Genomic DNA, 20672 nt, shown 5'->3' with positions numbered 1-20672 from the left:
TGAGGGCACCAGAGCCTTTACCAATTAAGCATAGCGTGTAATTGCTCTTGACTGAGCTGCACAAATCAGCTTCACTACAAGCTCATGTCAAAATGAAAGCTGCTACATCACAAAAACAATTATTTATACAATGTGTTAGTCATTCTGTGTCGTTCCCTTGCTGTATCTATAGCATTGCTCTGGCACAGGTCTCTTTGTTGGCCTAAATTTTTGCCCCCACCAAAGTCAGTAGCATTTTCATTGACTTCAGTAGCATGGAATAAAACTCTGAACTTAGGTAAAGGCAGCGTGGTACAAAAGTATCTGTCACCGGGATAAACTGTATTCTCCTTCAGGCCTTTTCACTGATTAACAGGATAACTGGGAGCACTGGGAGTCAGATATCCAAACTCCCTTGCAACATCTTGGCACTTTGCCTGAATTGGTCAACAGAAATAAGTGATGTAAGTAGATCTAATGGCTGAACAACAGATAGCTAAGTGTATGAGTAACTCAAAACAATTATTAATTACCTTCTAGAGGAGTCATCATTCCAGCAGCAAAATGCACTAACACTTGGATTAGATTTCACACTCTAAGAAGTCTTGAAGAAGTAGGCTACAGTTCGGCAAATCAAGCATGTGGGAAAAGGTTGATCTTAAGGTATTAGTGCCTCAGTTTCCCTGCCTGTAGAGAAGAAATGGTGGTAATAGTTCAAACTGTTAAGCATTTTCTGACCAAAAATATTAGATATCAATGAGATGCTCTGTGAAAAGGCTACTGACACATGTAAAAAAAGTGCTAATATGATGAAAAGCAGCCTTCACAGTTTACCTGTGCCTAATTTCATGTAATCTGCAGCAGGATCATAGTGCTCTGGTAGATTTGGGGTTGCCACAGAGAAGAAAAGAGGGGTTAAACTGTTGCTGTAATACAGACTGAGATTAACACACACTTCTTGATCTTGTGGCTGTGTATCATCACTTCACTCCCACCTGCCCAAGAGACAGGCTGTATCATTGCCCTGCACAAAGCAGCTTCCGTTAGGAGCTGGGACTCTTACTATGCAAAATGCTGTAAGAACAAACAGCAGCAGCACTGAAACAGAGAATAATTCAGGTTGGAAGGGACGTCAGAAAGTAATCTAGTTCATGTTTTTAAATAATAATTACATTTTGCATTTCGGGTTCTTTGTTTTGTTGTTGTTTTTATTTGCTTCTTTTTAAACAGAAAATATCACCAGGGCATAATTTTCCCACAGGGGAGTCATTTCTCATTCTGTCAAGTGAGGGTTACAGACTTCAGCACAATTAGGCAGCCTTACATCAGAGGAAATCTGGTCAATTACACTACTTGCCAAAGTACTAATGTGTTTAACACGACTTTCCAGTGCAACAAGTTCAAGCTTTTTTTTTTTTTTTTTTTTTTTTTTTTTTTTTTTTTCCCAGAAGTAATACAAATAGCAACACACACTCCCAGCCCCCAGCAGAGGGAATTTTGCCTCCTTTCCCCCTCTGGAAGGACCAGTGACCTACAGCTCCACGGAGATGGATGCCAAATGCTGCTGCACAGCTTCTTGACTCAGGCCAGCAAGAGCAAGCTGTAGGCTGCGATTGAAATTTGACAAACAGCTGTTAACAAGAATTTTGTACGAAATATATTTGTTCAGTCAGCGAATGACATCTTTCATAATTTTAGTGCATTTTTTTTTAATTGAAACTGTTAGCAAATGCTCATTCACTAAGGAAAAATTCCCCTGTAGAGTTAGGTAAATATTGTGGCAACAGTACCTGACCAAATTTCACTAAAGAATTTACTCAGCATGGGGAAAAGGGTCAGTTTTAGGTTTTCCCTATATTTCTCTAACACAAAAAGAATCCAGTGCTACGCTTCTTAGCAGTAGCTCAAGGCAACAAGGACCCAAGCCCCACAGTAGGCAAAGGCACAGTTATTGGGCTGGGGGGTTAAAAATACCAGTTTGGGGATGACCTCAGGGCTGTGCCACCTTTTACCAAATGCTTGGCAAATATCGATCAAGCCTGATATTTTATACGAGCCTCACGTGAAATGGATATGTTAACAGATGGGGGCACTTCGGGCAAAATAACTGAGGGGGAAGGGAAGGGAAGGGAAGGGAAGGGAAGGGAAGGGAAGGGAAGGGAAGGGAAGGGAAGGGAAGGGAAGGGAAGGGAAGGGAAGGGAAGGGAAGGGAAGGGAAGGGAAGGGAAGGGAAGGGAAGGGAAGGGAAGGGAAGGGAAACTGCGGGCAAAGCACCTTCACCAGCCGGAGTAGGAGGCAGCGCCGCAGCTGCTGTTGGCATGGCAGCCCCTCACGGCACAAGCAGCCTCACTCGTTGCGCCCTCCTCCTCCTTCTCCTCTTCCTCCCCCTTCTGCCAACCGTCGCAGCGGTGTTGCCATGGGCACAGGGCTCGCGCTCCCGCCGGGCCGCAAGAAAATGGCGGGCCGGGAGCGGCGGCCATGGCGCCTCAGCGGCCCTGAGGCATTTTGGGCACCGAGGGATGGAGCCTCGGGGCTGGGGCGCTGTGAGGGGGCTGCAGCTGAAGGGGGAGGTGTGGGACTGCCTGAGGAGGCAGCAGCGTGGAGTAACTGATGCTGGGCTGCAGGTGTATGTTCCGTCTGTAAAGGACGGTTCCTCTGTGAGAGCTGGGATAAAGCTGCCTGGGGATCGCTGGGCAGGTTGGCAGGAAAAGGGTATCCCGAGCTATTTGTTGTTGGTTTTTGTTTCCAATGCCCTGGCTTACCACCTTTGTGGCATTCCCCAGAGAGAGGCACAAACCAATCACACCAATCACTATCATCATCCTCAAACTGTCATCCATGTATTAACCAAGAACTATTCAAACCACTTGTGCTCTTATCTGTGGGATAATCTGACTAACCACAATTCTTGTGCTTGTAACCTCTCTGCACTGATATGTTTCAGGGTACAAGTTGTTTTTTTTTTTCTTTTTTTTTTTTCCTGCAGTTCAGAAGTCCTGCTCTTCAGCCCCATTAGCCAGAAGAATCCAATACCCTGGAGGGAAACTGGGTTCCTTTGATGGGGCCAAAAAAGCACTCTGCATTTGAAGACCCATTCCCAAATCAGATTTACAGGTGTGCACTGATAATTACATCTAAATAAAATCCATTTCGAGCTTAATTATCCTTGTTAGAAAGTTGCTGTAAATCCTCTTACTGCACAAGGATGTCTCAGCCTATGCCTTGAAACCTGAGTGAGAAAACTGGGAACATTGCAACTAACAGCACATTCACAGCTGATTTTCTACTTACAGCTGATTATTTCTACTTATATCACACACTAAGTCTAATTCTGATCTTCTGAGTATCCACACCACAAGAGCAATACACTAGGACTACTCTTTCACTTACTGTTTTGTGTCTTACTCCCAGCAGCTTTAAAAGTATGCACTCCCCACATAGCAGAGTGAATAAAACCTTAAATGCAGGTGACATACTATCCCAAGACAAACATTGTATGAATCTTTATTTGCAATCCCACAACCATGCCAGCCACGCAAACCCATTACTGAAAGGAAGAGATTTACACAAATATATCACAGAATCACAGAATTTCTAGGTTGGAAGAGACCTCAAGATCATCGAGTCCAACCTCTGACCTAACACTAACAGTCCCCACTAAACCATATCCCTAAGCTCTACATCTAAACGTCTTTTGAAGACTTCCAGGGATGGTGACTCCACCACCTCCCTGGGCAGCCCGTTCCAATGCCTAACAACCCTTTCAGTAAAGAAATTCCTCCTAACATCTAACCTAAAACTCCCCTGGCGTAACTTTAGCCCATTCCCCCTCGTCCTGTCAAATGCTTAATTTTATTTATTACATTTAAGAAATATTAACATCTCAGGATATCTGGTTTACCATCTAAGTCCAGTCATAAACAACAAAAAAAAAACGCTTAACCATTTTTCAAATGAGCATTCTTACATTCGTTTCCCCCTGTAACGTAAAGAAAAGTTTGTTCAGCTGTATTAAATTCTTATGTGTGACTAAAGGAAAAAAAGTCATTAAAATGTCTCAGCTACCAGGCATCCTGGTTTGTTAATTGTTTGTTGGCACTTGTGTTCACAATCAAGCACTCTGGTTCCTTTGTTAAATTTTCCCCTTCTACCCAGAACTTTTTGGTTACTTTTTATTTTTAATATCTGGATATGTGAGTTTGTTCAAATAAGTTTAAAAAGAAAAAATATAGGGTTGTGTCTTGAGAAGTTCCTGCATCGCTTCCCTTGATAACCCACCTATGAGATAACTGAAGGAAGTTACTTGCTTTCATTTTCCTGAATCTTATTCAGCAAGAGGTCTAAAACAGAGGTCTTTTTAATTTCATTTAAACTGAAAAAACTACAGAAACACTGTCTTCATTTGATGGTGTGCATAAACATTACACTCCATATATAGCAAAAATATCTTTTATTTATAATTTACATTTCCACAAGTGAAAATTGTACATTTTTACATATACAATTTCATTCCATTAAATTTTCACGCATCTACAGAACTTTCACACAATGACACCTGAAACTGTGCAGGCAGTAAGAAATACAAATACAAAAATGTATTTATTAACCAAACAGTAGCTAAGGCCCTGCCTCAGCTGAATGTTTTTATTTCATATAAAAAGTATTTGCCTTCCAGAGATAACACAGCAGCTTTTCTGTAAAAAAAAAAAACCATACCTCAGTTTATTTAAACAGACTCATCAGGTTCTGTTTTAATATCTGTAGATGCAGGTGTGCTCTCTTCTGCACAGGCAGGAGGGGTGTCATCAGGTTCTTCTTTGACTTTAGGCGAGTCACAGGACTCTTGTGTTTCTTGTTTAACAATGTTCAACATAATATTTAGAGGACTTTCTACAGGATTCTTGCTGGGAGATGGTGTGCAATCAAATGATGATGTCTGCAAAATAATGTTAATGTAGCATTAACACATCATAACGATAGCAGCCACTTTTAAATCCTTTTCCCTTTTAGTCTTTCCTAAAATGCAAACATGTTGACAGTAAAGCGCTCAAAATCCAAAATTCTACTTTGTCAAGATTCATATAAAGCAAATTCGCTGTTTAATAGCATTACTCTTTCACAATTATTTTGAAAATGTATCATTCACGTAGCAATGAAATGCTTAACACATTACCATACAATATTCCCATCTCTCCACAAATGAACTGTACTCCCAAATCATTAAAAACTTAACCCACACTAAACACCCATTTCAAATTCCTAAGAGTATGCATGTTACTCAAATTCATGATGTGTTTTCAAATAATGGTTTTGCTTTAGTCATGTATGACACACAAGCTGTCATGATACATCACTATGAGAAATGTATCCTAGCAACTTCTGTATTATAAACTGGCCATGCCCAGGGCCCTTTGATTCTTTGTCTGGTCAAATGCAAGAGAAAGATGGATTTTGAAGACATCTGCTCCCTGTAAAGTCAGTGAACAAACTGAAAGCAAAACGCTTCAAAAATAAAAAGGGTTCACTTACATTTTGGTAGTCTTCATAACAAGATGGATGGTAAATCTGGAAAATAAAAGTTGTAAATTTAAATGCCTAAGAATAGAGTAGGTGCACAGGGCATGAACAGAACAGTGTCAATTATGGATCACACAATTCCTCTAGAACAACAAAGTTACAAGTAGGCAAACTATGGTGTCAAATGTAACTAGGTAAAGATCTTTAGGAAACGTTATCAGACAAAAAGCCTGTTAAGTATTGGAAATCACATAATGTGGATAGCTGCATATAGAAAGAACTGAACAAAGGCCTACACCACATATAAAAACATTTGCACAATCACAGAATGCTTGAGGTTGGAAGGGACCTCTGGGTCCATCTGGTTCGACCCCTCTGGCAGAGAGGAAGGATCACCTTCATTTTTCTTTTAGCACAGCAGTATGAAGGAAACATAGCAAGCCTATACTAACAGTACCGGGACTTCAAGCTTTTCCAAAGATTGAGATATTTATGTACTTGGAAGTCAGGAAAACTACCAGGGGAATCCCTTCAGGAGAGACAGATCAATTTCCTGTCTCACTTTCTAACTACAAATCTTCAGCTGAGGTTTTTTGTTTGTTTGTTTGTTTTTAACTATGATGGGGGGGGGGGGGGGGGCAGCTTGTTTTTTGTTTAAAATATCAACAAGTATCATGTGTATTAAAATTAGATTACCTTTTCATCTACTCGTATAGCATTCTTTAGGTGCCACTCTTCCTCTTCCTCGTCCCAGTATTGTTCAAATTGCTCTTGGCAAACTTCACAGCTCTGAAAAGGTATTGAAATAACAGACATAAGACATTATTAAAATAAAACACATGAACTTCAGGAAATTGACAAGTAACAGCTAAATAACGCTCTTTTAAATTAAGATATCTATAGTGGACTAAAAGATGATCTTTCCTCTACATTTTAAAAGTAACTTTAGAAAATATTAATAAAAATTGAGTACAGTTTGTAAATTTAGCAACAATCATCTGACCTTGAATGCTGTTATCATTTGAGAAAGGCAAGCTTTGCACTTTCAACTAGAAACTCTCTGCAAAACACTTTAACAATCTAATGCTGTTTTACTCAGGTAAGACAATCCAGTACAGGGATTTAGGTAAAATAATCCAGTATGGAGATTTATTTTATTTTTTTTTATGGCATCATCTTCACTTTTCCCCATAACTCAACTTTTGAGTTTCAAGTTAGAGGGAGAACTCTTACACGAAGTATTAACACCTTTAATGCTTCTGTGTAAAATACGTAAGTCAACTCTGATAACAAGCACAAGTACCTTTTAAAAAATAAAGCAAAGGTCTATATGACTCACTAGCTAGTTTCTTATAGGTTTACCATATAAAACATTTGTAGTTAATTACTTAACTATTTTGCCTACCTAAATACATATCTGTTGATTATTTTCAAGTCAGAAGATTCAGATAGTTCTTTGTCCTAACACTTAATGTCCTAATGCCTATCATCTAATGAAAAAGAATGCGTAAATGTAGCAAAAATCCAGTAAAAATCATTACTTAAATCACAAGGGATCATTTCCAACTCACTGAACTTACTCCCCCTATGGAAGCATTCAGTAAATTGACATGCTTTCCCCCATTTCGATTTCAATAAAAAGACTGCATGCCAATAGGCATGTAAGTTTTTGTACTACTGGTTATTAATGCTATCTGACACAAACACAAACGCAACACCTATGAAGTGGCTGCATACAGGTCCAACAGCAAGACTTCACTCTACTTAATTGCCCATAGGGTAATGCAGGCAAGCTGAAACTTACTTCAACTGCTCCAGCTGGTCCAGCAGGGACACTCTGAAACTCTTTCTCTTTTGCAGCTTCTTGTGTCTTGAGCACAACTTCTTCATGGGCTTTTTCAAAAAATCGTCTTTTTGCACGTTCTTCTAGATCAGCTATTTCTTCAAATTCAGTCCAATCCTAAGGAAAAGTTTTCATTCATACTCAGACACTTACAAATAGCCAGAAATATTTAAAACAAATTTAAGGGAAAGAGAAATGACAACCCCAAAGTACCTTATTTAGAAGGTCTTACTTCGTTGAAACTGAAATGCTTTAACATGCAGCAGAGTGCATGTTTTCCAACAACGCTACACTACTCAGAAAACCTTTTCCTTCTATTTCTATTCCATTCTCGGTGCAACCAAAGCAGTACCAACAGCTTCCAGCTGCTTATTGTTCATCATATAATTGCCTTTTGTGTTCTGACAGGCATTTATAAAAACTGCTTGAAATATCAAATACAACATTGTTTACCATAGGAAAAATCCTGTGAGAATGCAATTTCAACTGCAATCCTAAAGTACATACATAAAGTATAACACTGAATCCAGCCTTTAATGTAGTAAGACATATGCTGCATTACTTACTGTTAAACTGTAGTACCACCTTCTGTGTGTAATTTTTCTGCTAACATCTTTTTCTGTGCGGTTCTGGCGATAATGCCAATCTAAATGATCGGCATAAACATCTGTCTGTGAAGTAGTAAATCTCATTCCACACGAGTAACACTGAATTCCAGTGTATAGTCGATTAATAACACTATCATAACGCCTACAAAAAGGGGAAAAAAATTTTAACATCTTTATGAAAAGAAACAGGTAGGAACTTTATCAGGAAGTTGATTTGTAGGACTGCAGAAGCAGAAGAAAAGCATGAATCTAATATAAGGTTAGGGCATGCAACATAGTTAATTATTCCTGATTTTTGTAACAGTTAATTGAAAACATCTGAATAAATAATAGGCTCATATGAACTATTCATAAGAAATGTGCTACTATTAGTAGTGTCATGCCTACTAACTTCATCACCTAATAGGGCATAAAATGGTAACACTAGCATTTGACTCAGCTTTGCTAACTACCACAGAGGTAGCAAAGTTAGTAATAACAAAGTAACACTGACTTAATTTTGTATCACAGCCTTGCTGCTTAAACGACAACATCTCCATTTGCATAAAGGGAAGTTTTCTGTCATTCATTTTCCCTCTTTTTCCTTCCTGAAGTTCTCCAAGACTAACAACAATCAGAAACTGCACATCCTTAGTCATGAAGTAACAATCAAAACTTGCAGATCCTCTTAGTCATAAAATGGCATAACATCTTTTAAAAGCTCTCAACTGTCTTGGGTTCCACTATTTAGATACTTCCATGCCATTATTCTTACTGCAGTGTAAGCTCATGCTACTATACGCACTGTCTGAGTTCTTCAACTGCAAAGTTTGTGAGGTCTGGGACATCTTGATCACTCTGGTCATCATCCTCCTCTTCAGCAGCTGGCTGGGCTGATGTTTCATTCACTTCTAGAAAGAATAAAGGCAAGTTCATCAAAATTTCAGTACATTATCAGAAAGAAGTAAGGTGCTGATGAACCTTACTTTTGTTTTACTCAAAAATTAATAAATATTATTTTATTAATAAATATGATATGAATGAATAAATATTATTAATAAATAATAGCTGAGTCAGTCTCATATTGTAACATTAAAAAACACACAAAACAGTACACGACTCATCATTTCAATTTAGGAAAACTGTTTCAGCTAAGCTTTCAGCATTAAACCTCAATATTCAGACAGAAGTATTTCAGAAATTGACAAGAATCATTGATTATAATCAAGAACGAGTTACTGAGGCAGGGTATCAAAACCACAATAGGCTGCTCTAAATAGCTTAAGCATACACATGAAGTAATACACATTTTAGAAAGTTAGTAATTCACTTTCACATACACCAAATCCTTTCCTACAAAGCTCAGTTCAAAAAAAAAAAACACAAAAACAAACAGATGCAAGAACTCAAAAGTTCTCACACTTAGCTTTACAATTCAGCTATGGATAGCCCAAGTAGTTAGAATATAATGGATCTACGTACGTGCTGAAGTGGAATCAGTTTTTGACAGTTTGAGAATTCCTGTTGACAACAGTTTAGCAAACAATTCATTGACATCAAGCTGGCCAAGGTGGTTATCAGGATATGAATGTGGAAGGCCTCCTAGAGAAAAATATCGATATTCAAGGAGACTGAACGTTAACATCAAGAATTTACTTCAACTTCTATCAGCACATTTGACAACACATTTTTCCTTATGTCTTTTATTACTTTTTTTTACTTTAAAAAAAAAATTCTTTATCTACTTTTTACTTTTTTTTTTTTTTTACTGTTTTTTATTTCAAACTATTTATCCACTGTTTGCTTCATATCTATTTTTGGACTTACTTCTTCCCTTTCAACAACTTCCTTTGTAATGCAAGTTTTTTGAAGTGCTCTCTATGCTCACAGCCTTGTAAAGAGACTTCTACTGGATACTGCTTGTTGAAACACAGTATTTTCTCATTTTATCCTTGAATATTTCACCAGGACCAATGTACTTCAATTATTTATGACTTGTTTCAAGATTTTTACTAACCAATTCATACACTTGGAAAGTTTATACAACCTGACAATTTATACAACCTGACAAATGCAAGCCAGACCTACAAACTGGTACCTTTCTGCCATCAGAAAAGCAGACCAAAACTTTGTTTTGCTTTGTTTTAGCACAACTACATACTAAAGCCATATGGTTAATGAAAAACTAATGAAAGCCTTCACGGTTTGAGGGAAGCCCCTAACGAGATTAAAGTACTCCAGAAACAACATCTACTGCCACCTCACCAGGATTTCCCTTAGTCCACACAGACCCAGTACACCACCACAAACCAGAAAGCTATTTTTTTTGTGTCCACTAGCAAACAGAACAGTCCGAAAGAAACAAAAGGAAGTTAACTGTTTGGTACCTGCAGGGTTCTGAACAAAGCTTCCAGGATTTGGCAAATACTGCTGACCTTGGCCATACGGTCCTAGCTGAGCAGACATGAGCGAAACCTGTAAAAGTAAACATTTAAGCACTCTTTGAATTGTATTTTTTTTTCCAAAATAAGGGTAATTTCTACAAATTTCTCAATACTGTTATAAATATTAAAATCCTTCCATTAGTGAACTATGTCAATTCAGTATTGAAGGGTCCACAAATGGCTAAGTAACCTTTCCATTGTTTTCATTTCCCGTCAGAAAAAAAAAAATCAAAAAGCATATTTACTTTGCCTAACATTTAAACGAAAAGAAGAAAAAAAAAAAAAAACAAAAAAAAACTTTTCTTCTTTCTGCTTATCCAGCCTTTAAACACGTTTTTCCAAGCACAATAATTCAAGTTGATCCTTTTCACAAAAACAGAGCTCATCAGAAAAGTTAAACTGATAAACAACCATCAATAAAGGTCACTATTATTTTTTTCTATAACTGAAATAGTATTTACTGTATGAAATGCATTCTGAAGGTTGCAGCAACCCAGCTGCAGCAAACTACATGCACAAAAATAATTTTAGAGATTGTATTTTTTTTCCTGAAATTGCTTTCTGGATTTACTAGAAAAGGTTTACATTGATTAAAATTTGATCCTGTTTGAGGTTAGACGGACATTTTACCTGCTGTTGTTAACTCTCTGTGTTCAGTTATACCCCAAATAAAAAACACCCTCTAAAATCTGCGGTCTACTGGAAGAAATGTTATCATTTTGATTGATGTACGGTTATTTTCTCCTTTTGAAGAAAGCATTTCTAACTGGCAGTAGGAAAGACAACTAAACTCAAAGCATGCTGATGCCAAGATTGTTTTTCAAAAACTGTATTTAACAATGTCTGCATCTTTCTCAGTTCCCCCAAATTATGGGTGTCTGTTACTACTGGCTTGTCACCTGCACTATAATCTCCAAAAAGACAGTAAGATTATTTCTGGTCCATCCTAATTCTACACCTCTTTAGAAAAATTAATTATTTATATTCACTTGTATCATCAGTCATGATTTATAGCGCTCGTCCTGTTCAAGTTTAATGAAAATGCCAGACTTCCAATTACCTAGATTTGTTTTCAAACTAAAAATGCTAATTTCATTCATATTCTCACCTACAAAATGATTAGATCTGTTAATTTAAAAAAAATTAAAATCTTAAAATAACAGTGCATGCCCTTCTTGACTCATCCAGATTCTACAGAAGGATGACATTTTAAGTCTGAAACTGTCTCCCAGTGTGCCAGCTCTTCAAAAAAATGTTTTTTAGAGAAAGAAAAGCTGCTAATTATCTACACATAAATACTTCTGCAAGCAAACTATTTACAACAATAATTCTTACCTGATTACTTCCCACTGCCATACTATTGAAGCCTCCATACTGAGGACCCTGAAGGTTTTTTTCGTCAAAATAATGTCCAGATGCTCTCAATGAGAAATTCTGTGCTCCTGGGCCAGCTGGCCCATTGAAATTTGGTCCTGGCGAACCATCAAATATGTCAGGCCTCTGGAACTGCATCCCATGAGATGGTCCATTGTAGCCCTGGCTGGGATGATCAACGAACGAACCACCTTGTCCATATGGCGACATTTCTAATCTTGAGGCAGGATGGTTAGCTACATTTTCGAACCGTGCACCTTGAAGGCCAAGGAGCAGGTCAAACCTTGAGGCTGGCTGGTGAGGACCATCAAATCTTTGAGGTATGGCTGTATCGAATCGTGCCTGTCCCTGCTGGCCAGGTGCCCTTTCAAATCTTGGGCCAGGCTGTCCATGAATTCCGTCAAATCTTTGCAAAAGAGATAGCTGTCCAGGCTGACCATCAAATCCAGCATGACAGCCATCGAATCTTGGACCCGTCCGTCCCAGAGGACCATCAAATCTAAGTCCACCAGCTCCCTGGTGTACTGGTCCGTCAATCAACCTAGGACCTACACCTGGAGGTCCATGTGGCCCCTCAAACCTGAGCCCACCCCCTGATGGTCCATGTGGCCCCATAGGCTGCCCATGTGGCCCCTCAAATCTGAGGCCACCTCCAGGTTGACCATGGGGCCCCAAGGGCTGTAAATGTGGCCCCTCAAACCTGAGACCACCCCCTGGTTGACCATGAGGCCCCAAGGGCTGACCATGGGGTCCCTCAAACCTGAGACCACCCCCTGGTTGACCTCGAGGCCCCAGAGGTTGACCATGGGGTCCCTCAAACCTGAGACCACCTGAAGGCTGACCACGGGGTCCGTCAAACCTGAGACCAACTCCAGGTCCTTCAAATCTAGGACCACCTACAGGCTGGCCTGCAGGACCCTCAAAGCGCAAAGGGCCAAGAGGGCCCTCAAACCTCAGTGGACCTCCTCCTCCAACCTGTCCTGGGGGTCCTTCAAATCTGAGTGCCCCTGCCAGCTGCCCTGGTGGCCCCTCAAATCTCAGGGCTCCTGCTCCCCCTGCCCCCGCCAGCGGTCCATCGAACTGTGATGCACCTGCTCCGACCAACGGCCCCTCAAATCTCAGAGCAGCCTGTCCAGGTGGCCCATCAATTCGAGAAGCTGAACCAGCAGCAGGACCATCACCAAAAGGACTTCCCGGTCCATCTACCCCAACCCTTGCAGGAGGTTGTCTAGGTGAGCCATCGAATAGAGGTCTGTCTTCCATTAGCGCACTTATTCTCTGCTTGGCTTCAATGCCTCCAAATCTTGCTACTGGACTTTCTGGAAATGGTGCTTTCTCCAGATCTTCATATCTAGCTCTTTTGAAACGCTCACTGAATGGCGATCTTGGTTCCTCTCGAACACCTGAAAAAAAAAAGCAACATATAACCACCCACCAAAACGTTGAGATTATTTAACATCTGCAAAATAAGGCAAAAAAACATACCAGCTTGCCCGAGAAGCTGTCTTTCTTCACGATTATCAAATCTGCAGATTGCATCACCATCTATTTTCTGGAACTCCGGTGTGCCTTTTCCCTGTTGTCTGAGAGCATCTCTAAATTCCTCTGATTCTCCCCAGCTGTCATAAGGATCGAATGTTTTAGAACCTCTTGCTCCTTTAGTAGCATTTTGTTCCTCAAGTCTTCGTCGACTCTCAAGCGGTGAAAGGTTATCAGGAAAAGGTCTGTTAGTGCCACTTACAGGAGAATGCCTCCTAGATCTTTCTCCAAATGGCTCTTTTCTGTCAAACTGTACTCCACGCTTTGCTTTTGCTTGCTCACATTCTATTCCAGAAAGCAACGCATCAGGTAAATGATAATCCAAAATATCATCGGGATCCAACAGATCAAGCCTTGATAATGAATGCTGAACTTGGGTTCTTTTTAATTTAGCTTTGTGTTCGTAGTATGTTAATTCTGCATCAGATAGAAGAGGTTTCTTTTTCAAAACACATTTCTCCTCTGTAGGGCTATCCCACACATTACATCTGTGCTTCCCTTCCTGGTACTGGAACAGCTGTCGAATCTGATGAGCTACCATGAGGAATTCATCTTGAGTTATTTCACCAGATGCTAAGCGATCATTGGCCTGTAACATAAAGTTGAAGTTTAGATTTCTAAAAAGAAAAGCAGAGCTACATCCAGGACTCTTCTACGAAGACAAGCTAATTAGCATTACCTTTTTAAGTAATTCTCTCTTGCTTGCAGATGTCAATTCTTTGGGAATTTGTAAATTGGCATCCACACTTAACCTGTGCTGCTGCTTTGGTGCTCGGGGTGATAAAATTCCTTTAGCAGCAGTCCAGTTTTCCCGGTGTCTTTGGTGAGGAGCTTTACCAAGTGCTTGGTGCTCTTCACTCTGCTGCGAGCTGAAAACAGGAACATATTTAAAATATAAATTATTTCTTTATTCAGGACATGCCTGTTACATCCCTATTAGAAATGATCATGGCAAAACATCACAATCATCTTAGTAGGCATAATTTCTCTAACTACAAATAAGATAAGAAACTTCATCGACAATTTTTGACAACCTGAACATTTCCTCTTAAAATCTGACTACACTGAAGGCAGCAGTAAGTAGAATTTCCACTGACTTCAGACATAACCTGTTTAAAAGATGGTAACTTACTTTTTGTTTTCTTCCCAACCAGATTTCCACCTCTTGCCTGCTTTGGATCCCTGCCAGTTTTCTGCATTCTCCTTTGGATCGGGAGAAGCTTTTGTAGAATGCTGACTTGCTGTTTCTTGAGGCCTGTCTTCTTGGGCTTTTTTCACTCTCCGTGGATCTCGCACCTCTTGTTTCACGTTCCGCTTATTAGAATTTCTTTCATCTCTTGCTGCCTGTGTGGGTTCTTCAACATGAGACTGCTTAGGACCTATCTGACGTATCTTTCCGATTTTAGGAGTTGACGAAGTGGGAGATAAGCTTCTGAGTCTTCTTTTGGGTGATCTCCTCTCTCTTCTTTTTGGAGAATGTGTAGATGGTGACCGTGACTTAGGAGAGCGTGACCGTGACCGTTTTCTGTTACTTGATCTCCCTTGTTTTCCACCCTGTTTTTCTGATTCTTCTGTAGGTGTGTCTTGTTTCTGAACAACACCATTAACTACTTTATTTCTGCTGCCTACTGGTCTATGTTCACATGTCTTATGTTCCTCTTTTTCTTTTTTCTCTACATTTCTCCTCTTCTCTTTCACCTCATCCTCCTTGCCCTCTGGCTTTTCCTGAAGATGTCTTTTCAGTCTTGGATCCCGTTTACTGATTTCAGATACTTTTGTGCTTTCACTTTCCTGGTTTTTAGTATCTTTAGTACTGGGTAACTTGTTTTTCAAAGGAGATGGTGATTTAGATTTTGCTTCTGACTGATCAAGCTCTTTCTTCTGTATTTTTTCACCTGCTTTCAATTTCTCTTGCTTTGTGGAGTTTTGTTTTTCAGCCTGTGATGTTTTGCTTGCCTTGGTATCAGACTGACTGGTTGTGTTTGGTGGAAATTCTTTCCTATGAGATTGATCTTTAGCATGAGAAGAATGTTGAGCCATCCTATTAAGTCGAGGATCCCTATTTACTATTTTGATATCATGAAGTGGAGGACTTGGGGATGGTTTGATTTTTTCGGATTGCACAGAAGTCTGATGAGGTGGTTTAACTGTCATATGAGGTGTCTGAGACACATGTGGCTTGGAAGGTGCTGGAACTGAAGCTATAGTAGATGATCCTTGTTGAACGCTAAGAGAAACAGCCTGAAACAGGGGGGAAAAAACAGCATTAACCTGCATGATACAACTCCTACCCAGAGATACTCATGTTCGGACTTGAAAACAAAACTATAAATAGAAAACACTTGTAAGGTAGTTATGTAAGATTCAGCCATTTAACTGAAAATGACCAATTAATTGCTAATCACAGGCATTAAAAGAATGCAGTACCTTCAGAGAAGATCAAGTTACAATGCAAAATCAATGCAATGTCAATGCAGCAAAATACATAACCTAAGCACATGTTCTCATTACAGCATTAGTTTTTCTATATATTCAACATATTCATGACAACTAAACTGACAGATCTGATTTTTTTTCCCTAAACTTCTAAGATGTTTATTTTCTATCATTAACACTCATAACAAGAGGACTTTCTATTATGAATGTAAAAAAACACAACTTCACCACCACCTTCAGATGTTGGCATTAAACAAAACTGACCCAGTGAGGAAACTGCCTTTGTATTGCTAACGAACAGAATTCCTTGTTCTATAAAGAAATGCTATTCCTTTTAAAGCAAATATATTTGAAAAAGTCTGTCTTGTGGTGAATCACAGGAAGAGGTGCAAAACTAGGATCACAAACACACATTATTTTGGAGAGAAGTTATTAACAGAACACAAAAGCTTCTTTTAAACCTGTTTTGAGTGCAATTCTTACAATTTGTAGGTAACAAATACTGGTCTAGAACACCAGAACAAGTTGCATTGCTCTAGTCCTACAAGAGCTACACTTTTCTAACGTAATTTACTGCAGTTACCTGTATAGCTAAGGTGCTATCCAAGTGAGACCCAAGTATGGACATTTCATCAACTACCCTACTCACCAACTGTGCTTTAGTCTGTTCCAGCTCCAGCTCTAATTTTTTTTGCTGAAGTTCTAACAACTGTTTTTGCTTTGCAAGCAATTGCTGCCTTATCAGTTGCTCTTGTGTCAAATTCTTCTGTATTTCAGGAACAGCTGGAGGAGTAGAGGCACCAGAAGTGACAGCAGAGGTGTCCTGAGAGAAGGAGAAAGACAACAGAAACAAAAGAAGGTCATAAATCTAGAAGGGAGGCCATAAGGCACACTTTTCTCAGAGTAAGAAAATCGCCGATTTTGTAAAATCTGGCAGTGTTAACTATGTAAACTGTGGCTGGGACTTCAGAAAGGCAAAATAAGATACTAAAAACTGTACTTCTGTTCTCAGTGAATATATTTACTGAGAAAATCAGACAGAGATTATTAATTTAGCTTGATCAAAGCCAACGACTTTGTGTCCAGCCTCTCCTAAAGAAGGAAAACATTAACTCACAAAAACATTGCTGTGTCTGAACACCAACATCATATTTTACCTCCAGACTTCCAGAGTGTGCAGCACAGTGCAAAGGTGTGAACTCGTGGACTAAATCCACCTCGTCAATACTAGCTCCTCTTTTTATCATTGACGCAAGTTGTTCTACATCACCAGCTTTCACTGCCTCGTGTACACTAGTGTACTTTGCTGCTTCTTGACAGCTAGTGAGGAATAATAAAAGGGCATTAGCCAGTCCAGTAACATTTCAGAGAGAGTAAACAAGTGATGAGTCAAAGAATCATCAGGGTGACAGCTTTATAGGAACCAACCCAACGTGTTCAGAGTAACTTCTGAGAGTGAGCCTTGTATCAGCAGGAATCCTTAGCCTCTGTTTGTCAGAAACAAAGCAATACTCAAAAATGTGAAACAGCCATGTCATCTCCAGCCTCAGAAAATGGACCAAAAGAAGCCATGAATAAGAGCCAGAAGAAAGATGACAAGAAACATGGCAAGAGCAGGAAAGCAGAGCTACTCCATCTACATATGCAAATGCTGGAGCAGGTCCACCGCAACACTGGCTCTCTTCCAAAACTGTGGGCATCACAAACTCTTTCATCCATCACATCTTCAAGTGCATCACCAGGGGGGCTTCTCACTTGGGCGAACAAGCTCTCAGCCATCACTTTTCAAGTGCTCCACGTGGCCGTGTTCCCACTGCTGCCTGAGGACTCAGCATACCATGGCATACTGTGTTGAGGGCACCAGAGCCTTTACCAATTAAGCATAGCGTGTAATTGCTCTTGACTGAGCTGCACAAATCAGCTTCATTACAAGCTCATGTCAAAATGAAAGCTGCTACATCACAAAAACAATTATTTATACAATGTGTTAGTCATTCTGTGTCGTTCCCTTGCTGTATCTATAGCATTGCTCTGGCACAGGTTGCTTTGTTGGCCTAAATTTTTGCCCCCACCAAAGTCAGTAGCATTTTCATTGACTTCAGTAGCATGGAATAAAACTCTGAACTTAGGTAAAGGCAGCGTGGTACAAAAGTATCTGTCACCGGGATAAACTGTATTCTCCTTCAGGCCTTTTCACTGATTAACAGGATAACTGGGAGCACTGGGAGTCAGATATCCAAACTCCCTTGCAACATCTTGGCACTTTGCCTGAATTGGTCAACAGAAATAAGTGATGTAAGTAGATCTAATGGCTGAACAACAGATAGCTAAGTGTATGAGTAACTCAAAACAATTATTAATTACCTTCTAGAGGAGTCATCATTCCAGCAGCAAAATGCACTAACACTTGGATTAGATTTCACACTCTAAGAAGTCTTGAAGAAGTAGGCTACTGTTCGGCAAATCAAGCATGTGGGAAAAGGTTGATCTTAAGGTATTAGTGCCTCAGTTTCCCTGCCTGTAGAGAAGAAATGGTGGTAATAGTTCAAACTGTTAAGCATTTTCTGACCAAAAATATTAGATATCAATGAGATGCTCTGTGAAAAGGCTACTGACACATGTAAAAAAAGTGCTAATATGATGAAAAGCAGCCTTCACAGTTTACCTGTGCCTAATTTCATGTAATCTGCAGCAGGATCATAGTGCTCTGGTAGATTTGGGGTTGCCACAGAGAAGAAAAGAGGGGTTAAACTGTTGCTGTAATACAGACTGAGATTAACACACACTTCTTGATCTTGTGGCTGTGTATCATCACTTCACTCCCACTTGCCCAAGAGACAGGCTGTATCATTGCCCTGCACAAAGCAGCTTCCGTTAGGAGCTGGGACTCTTACTATGCAAAATGCTGTAAGAACAAACAGCAGCAGCACTGAAACAGAGAATAATTCAGGTTGGAAGGGACGTCAGAAAGTAATCTAGTTCATGTTTTTAAATAATAATTACATTTTGCATTTCGGGTTCTTTGTTTTGTTGTTGTTTTTATTTGCTTCTTTTTAAACAGAAAATATCACCAGGGCATAATTTTCCCACAGGGGAGTCATTTCTCATTCTGTCAAGTGAGGGTTACAGGCTTCAGCACAATTAGGCAGCCTTACATCAGAGGAAATCTGGTCAATTACACTACTTGCCAAAGTACTAATGTGTTTAACACGACTTTCCAGTGCAACAAGTTCAAGTTTTTTTTTTTTTTTTTTTTTTTTTTTTTTTTTTTTTTTTTTTTTCCCAGAAGTAATACAAATAGCAACACACACTCCCAGCCCCCAGCAGAGGGAATTTTGCCTCCTTTCCCCCTCTGGAAGGACCAGTGACCTACAGCTCCACGGAGATGGATGCCAAATGCTGCTGCACAGCTTCTTGACTCAGGCCAGCAAGAGCAAGCTGTAGGCTGCGATTGAAATTTGACAAACAGCTGTTAACAAGAATTTTGTACGAAATATATTTGTTCAGTCAGCGAATGACATCTTTCATAATTTTAGTGCATTTTTTTTAATTGAAACTGTTAGCAAATGCTCATTCACTAAGGAAAAATTCCCCTGTAGAGTTAGGTAAATATTGTGGCAACAGTACCTGACCAAATTTCACTAAAGAATTTACTCAGCATGGGGAAAAGGGTCAGTTTTAGGTTTTCCCTATATTTCTCTAACACAAAAAGAATCCAGTGCTACGCTTCTTAGCAGTAGCTCAAGGCAACAAGGACCCAAGCCCCACAGTAGGCAAAGGCACAGTTATTGGGCTGGGGGGTTAAAAATACCAGTTTGGGGATGACCTCAGGGCTGTGCCACCTTTTACCAAATGCTTGGCAAATATCGATCAAGCCTGATATTTTATACGAGCCTCACGTGAAATGGATATGTTAACAGATGGGGGCACTTCGGGCAAAATAACTGAGGGGGAACGGAAGGGAAGGGAAACTGCGGGCAAAGCACCTTCACCAGCCGGAGTAGGAGGCAGCGCCGCAGCTGCTGTTGGCATGGCAGCCCCTCACGGCACAAGCAGCCTCACTCGTTGCGCCCTCCTCCTCCTTCTCCTCTTCCTCCCTCTTCTGCCAACCGTCGCAGCGGTGTTGCCATGGGCACAGGGCTCGCGCTCCCGCCGGGCCGCAAGAAAATGGCGGGCCGGGAGCGGCGGCCATGGCGCCTCAGCGGCCCTGAGGCATTTTGGGCACCGAGGGATGGAGCCTCGGGGCTGGGGCGCTGTGAGGGGGCTGCAGCTGAAGGGGGAGGTGTGGGACTGCCTGAGGAGGCAGCAGCGTGGAGTAACTGATGCTGGGCTGCAGGTGTATGTTCCGTCTGTAAAGGACGGTTCCTCTGTGAGAGCTGGGATAAAGCTGCCTGGGGATCGCTGGGCAGGTTGGCAGGAAAAGGGTATCCCGAGCTATTTGTTGTTGGTTTTTGTTTCCAATGCCCTGGCTTACCACCTTTGTGGCATTCCCCAGAGAGAGGCACAAACCAATCACACCAATCACTATCATCATCCTCAAACTGTCATCCATGTATTAACCAAGAACTATTCAAACCACTTGTGCTCTTATCTGTGGGATAATCTGACTAACCACAATTCTTGTGCTTGTAACCTCTCTGCACTGATATGTTTCAGGGTACAAGTTGTTTTTTTTTTTCTTTTTTTTTTTTCCTGCAGTTCAGAAGTCCTGCTCTTCAGCCCCATTAGCCAGAAGAATCCAATACCCTGGAGGGAAACTGGGTTCCTTTGATGGGGCCAAAAAAGCACTCTGCATTTGAAGGCCCATTCCCAAATCAGATTTACAGGTGTGCACTGATAATTACATCTAAATAAAATCCATTTCGAGCTTAATTATCCTTGTTAGAAAGTTGCTGTAAATCCTCTTACTGCACAAGGATGTCTCAGCCTATGCCTTGAAACCTGAGTGAGAAA

The 20672-nt window shown here is 40.3% G+C and overlaps 2 protein-coding genes across 11 annotated transcripts in view; both read right to left on the bottom strand.

The window, feature by feature from the left end:
• Positions 1-2691, bottom strand: part of LOC119716568 (ankyrin repeat domain-containing protein 42) — a 33772-nt gene extending 31081 nt beyond the window's left edge. For 2 of the 9 annotated variants that reach the window (XM_038177532.2, XM_038177546.2), the window contains exons 1-2: positions 2254-2689; positions 513-666 (exon numbers count right to left, since the gene is read on the bottom strand). In XM_038177532.2, coding sequence (XP_038033460.2) covers positions 513-531 — 19 coding nt within the window. In that variant the 5' untranslated portion in view covers positions 532-666; positions 2254-2689. Of the gene's footprint in view, positions 1-512; positions 667-813; positions 1587-2253 lie in introns of all 9 variants that reach the window. The other 7 variants (XM_038177542.2, XM_038177541.2, XM_038177530.2 and 4 more) reach the window with 6 other exon arrangements.
• A 1130-nt stretch (positions 2692-3821) lies between these two features.
• LOC119717123 (pre-mRNA cleavage complex 2 protein Pcf11) lies at positions 3822-19961 on the bottom strand. 2 transcript variants are annotated; one of them, XM_038180019.2, is made up of 16 exons: positions 19706-19961; positions 18084-18237; positions 16877-17039; positions 16369-16542; positions 14416-15524; positions 13963-14152; positions 13230-13872; positions 11706-13147; positions 10314-10401; positions 9409-9528; positions 8732-8837; positions 7906-8089; positions 7301-7456; positions 6193-6285; positions 5509-5544; positions 3822-4915 (listed from the first exon to the last, which is right to left on the bottom strand). In XM_038180019.2, the coding sequence occupies exons 3-16, from the start codon at positions 16964-16966 to the stop codon at positions 4706-4708; spliced, it is 4641 nt and encodes a 1546-aa protein (XP_038035947.2). In that variant the 5' UTR covers positions 16967-17039; positions 18084-18237; positions 19706-19961; the 3' UTR covers positions 3822-4705. The 2 variants fall into 2 exon arrangements, with proteins under 2 accessions (XP_038035947.2, XP_071888927.1); XM_072032826.1 differs by having other exon boundaries at positions 8732-8834.
• Between the last annotated feature and the right edge of the window lie 711 nt (positions 19962-20672).

Source organism: Anas platyrhynchos, chromosome 1 (genome assembly GCF_047663525.1).
Source record: "Anas platyrhynchos isolate ZD024472 breed Pekin duck chromosome 1, IASCAAS_PekinDuck_T2T, whole genome shotgun sequence".
Lineage (NCBI taxonomy): Eukaryota > Metazoa > Chordata > Aves > Anseriformes > Anatidae > Anas > Anas platyrhynchos.
Note: the sequence above shows the minus strand (reverse complement) of the source record. Positions and strands in the feature narration are given on the sequence as shown.

What these genes read in the sequence shown, in the direction of transcription:
- LOC119717123 (XM_038180019.2), bottom strand. Translation starts at nt 16,966, where the DNA reads ATGATAAAAAGAGGAGCTAGTATTGACGAGGTGGATTTAGTCCACGAG. An exon ending in GGTTGGGAAGAAAACAAAAA is followed by an intron (nt 14,153 to 14,415) that starts GTAAGTTACCAT and finishes TCCTGTTTTCAG; the next exon opens with CTCGCAGCAGAGTGAAGAGC. An exon ending in CTATACGAGTAGATGAAAAG is followed by an intron (nt 5,545 to 6,192) that starts GTAATCTAATTT and finishes TTTATTTTCCAG; the next exon opens with ATTTACCATCCATCTTGTTA.